General features: G+C 41.5%; 1 protein-coding gene across 2 annotated transcripts; it reads right to left on the reverse strand.

Annotated features, from left to right (window-relative positions):
- Positions 1 to 1,117: 1,117 nt before the first annotated feature.
- Positions 1,118 to 3,021, reverse strand: mgst1.2 (microsomal glutathione S-transferase 1.2). 2 transcript variants are annotated; one of them, XM_085352144.1, is made up of 5 exons: positions 2,959 to 3,021; positions 2,721 to 2,816; positions 2,321 to 2,453; positions 1,955 to 2,046; positions 1,118 to 1,487 (listed from the first exon to the last, which is right to left on the reverse strand). In XM_085352144.1, exons 3-5 carry the CDS (start codon positions 2,435 to 2,437, stop codon positions 1,241 to 1,243), a joined length of 456 nt encoding a protein of 151 aa, XP_085208270.1. In that variant the 5' UTR covers positions 2,438 to 2,453; positions 2,721 to 2,816; positions 2,959 to 3,021; the 3' UTR covers positions 1,118 to 1,240. The 2 variants fall into 2 exon arrangements, with proteins under 2 accessions (XP_085208270.1, XP_085208271.1); XM_085352145.1 differs by lacking the exon at positions 2,721 to 2,816 and having other exon boundaries at positions 1,119 to 1,487.
- Between the last annotated feature and the right edge of the window lie 501 nt (positions 3,022 to 3,522).

Here is a 3,522-nt window from a genome sequence, read left to right on the forward strand (position 1 = left end):
TAGAAGGTGGCAGGGGCCCCGAACAAGCCGAACGAAAGTGTAACGAATTGGTACAAACTGTAAAGAGTGGAGAAGGCCGTTTTTTCCTTGGACTGCAGACAAGGGAATCTGCCAGTAGCCACTGATCAAATCTAGTGTCGTGAAAAAGCGAGCAGTGCCCAACTCGTCCAGCGGCTCATCGACCCTGGGCATTGGGTACGCATCAAAACGTGACACCTCGTTCACCTTGTGATAATCGACACAGAACAGTATAGAACCATCCTCCTTCACGACCAGAACAATGGGCCTACACCACGCACTGTGCAACTCGTCTATTACTCACAACTTCAGCATTTCGCTCTATTCCCACTGAACTACTTGTCTTTTATGTTCAGGCAGCCTGTAGGGCCATGAATGCACCATCACACCAGGCTGCATATCAAAATGGTGCTCCATGAGAGACGTACGGCCGGGTAGGGGGTAGAACACATCAGCAAAGCGCTGTTGCAATGCAGCAACATCCACAATGGAGGGAGGCGGGAATGTTGGATTTTGGAACCAATGTGATCTCGGACCCTCCCAAGGACGCACAACACGGTCCATGTGGTGACAGCGCTTTTATTGTTACAATAATCCAACTGTGGTTTCAGCACACTGGCATGGGACACAGACACTCCCGTTCAGCCATCACGCACACACCACTGCCTCGTCGAATGTCACTGCAAAAGTTAATCACCTCGCCAGGCACACCTGTTCACCCCGCCTCTGCAGCAGGCCGGAGACCACATGTCTGCCACACAAAACTATATCAACAACCGCCAAACAGCTAAAACAGTAAATGATAGTATGTAAAAAGATTCCACATAAACATGTAAACACAAGTACTGTAACCCCCCCCCCCCCCCCCCAAGACAGCTCGAACGCAGTCAAGCTTTGTTTTTATACATAGATATAAAAATATGGATATGTGCAGATAAATGATCATAATTATAATATTTCTGACTGAGTCAAAAGTGAATTAAATTGAATCAGAAATCGAATCAAATCGGGACCTTGTAAATCAGTTATAGGAATCAGTGATGATACCCAGCCCTATTCTTCAGTACCTTAAGAAAACCCACACACATTTTGTTCATTTCCAACAAACAAAAGGTTATGCAAAGAATGTTTATTTGTCAAGCTCACAGATTGATGCAGCAAGAGAAAAGTAAACACATGCATATGTCTTTAAGAAAGTCAGCTCTATGGGCAAGCATGTTTTCTACAGGAAAAGAACTGTGTTGAGCACTCTGTAAGCCATTGAGAAGGTGACCAGCATGCCCACGACCCAGGACAGAGCCCTGCTCGGCTGAGGCAGAGCGCCAATGTAGGCAATGGTGTGGAAGATCCGAGCGCCAGCGAAAATGCGAAAGTGAAGAAGAGCGACAGAAAGCTCGGGTCCAGTCAGAGCATAAAGGAGGCCGACAATCACGAAGGGAATAATGTTCTCCAGGTCATTCTGGTGACACCTAGAGGACAAAACAAACAGAGGTTTAGAAACTGCGATGGCCACATTATTAGTAACAGTAGGCACGACTAATTTACACAATTTATTATACACATTTATGTTTTTTGGTAGTGTCTGTCCAAAGAATATCAAACACGCCCTAAAACCCTAAAACAACCCCCCCCAAAAAAAAAAACCCCAAACAAACAAACATGATATTTTCTTAACTTCTTTAGATCAACCGTTGTTCTAAAGCAGGGGCGTCGAACTCCAGGCCTCGAGGGCTGGTGTCCTGATTAGTTCATTACCTCTGGAGAACTTCAAGACATGTTGAGGAGGTCATTTAGCCATGTAAATCAGCTGTGATGGATCAAGGACACATCTAAAACCTGCAGGATACTGGCCCTCGAGTCCTGGAGTTCGACACCTGTGTTCTAAAGACACATCAGGATTCTGTAGTATTTGAATTTTAGGGCCAGATTATCTCACCTTCGAACTCGTTCTACATCTGGGTGAGTTTTCAGCAGCTTCTTCTTTTCCTCTGCAGACTTTCTGGCTACATCCTCTTCATTAGAGAAAGACTTTAAAAAATAGAGAATACAAGTGTTTGTTTCTACCAGGACTTATCACAATAATATATCAGGTTGAAAGGATCAACACTGAGAAGTGAGGATGGTTCGGGAGCAGTTATGCATTTCTTTATTCTTTAGTTATGTAATTCTTTATTTTTCTTAAACCAACATGAGTCTTGTAAATTTTGAACTTGCAGTTTTATAAAACCAGGACAAAAAAGCAACTAAGCTAATGTTACAGAGAAATACCCAAAATGTAGAACATGCTGGCATTTGAACTCACCCCTCTGGTGAAGCGGTAGTATCCAGTCATTGGCCCCATCAGTAGCATCTTCACAACAACAATAACTGCATATGTACTGAAAGCCCTCACTACCTCATTTTCCATCAGCTCTGCCATCTCTGCTTATTTACAGCTGAAGAATGAAGAAAAGAAGGAAGTTTGTTTACCTTCCTATTAAAGCAAGTTTACTTCAAATTTAAATCTATTTGTAGTTTCTGTGTTTTTTAGAGGGTGTATACCCAACACAAAGTACCACTGTGAAAATAACTCAATCCAAAATAGTAAAATATTTAATGCTAAACTATTCATACACCATTTAAGCATCAAATAGGACCGACTGCACTCATAACCATAATATAAAGCATATAAGACAGTGCTATCAGTAAGACTACAAACTTACTAAAATGCACAAGGACCAACTGAAGTGGCAAATATGAAAGGATGAGTAGTAGCACAGCAGCAGAGCAAACGCACCAAAACCAGTTTCAGCTTGACACTGTTTGTTGATTCAAAGCACACATGTTAACACAGCACTCATAGAAATTTGTCATTGTCAAATAATGAACTATTTGACAATGACAAAATAATTTTTATACAGTTTACTTTGGAGTTTTAGGTAGTTTATCAGGTTTACTTACTTTGCGCGGTGACTCTGCAGAAAACAAGCAAGTCTGGATCTGTTGCACAAGAAGAATCTCAACTGTTACCCAGTTATCTCTGGGGGCAGGGCAAGTACAAAGGTGCTGTCACAGTTTGCAGCAAGAAACATGGCCCAAATGCAAAACGCAAAGGCAGATGAGATAAAGAAAAAAGAAAATATTTTTGTTAGGCAGTAGGCAGCAGTTCAAGTGTAATGCAACTAAACTCAAAAGCCACAAAGTTCATGCAGAAAAGTTCACTTTCTATATGTCTGTGAAGGTTCAGAAAGAAAAGTGTCTGGACCTAAAAGAAGTCTAGATGCTTTTCTTTCCGAGCTCCTTAGACTACACGTTCTATACTTGAGTCTAATCTGCTGCCAAATCTCTTTTATTCTGCTGGAACTGCAGCTATTAGAACACCAAACACACACCAAGAATGTTTAATCATTCAAATTAATTTGACATTGAACTGCCAGCAAATGAAAGAGACTTCCACATCTAATTTATTTGGCTGTTCAACACTAAGATTTAATGTTTAAATGTCACCAGTTGAAAGTTTTCAGA

Source organism: Diplotaxodon limnothrissa, linkage group LG4 (genome assembly GCF_057381915.1).
Source record: "Diplotaxodon limnothrissa isolate DT_005_m linkage group LG4, D_limnothrissa_male_GT1.1, whole genome shotgun sequence".
Lineage (NCBI taxonomy): Eukaryota > Metazoa > Chordata > Actinopteri > Cichliformes > Cichlidae > Diplotaxodon > Diplotaxodon limnothrissa.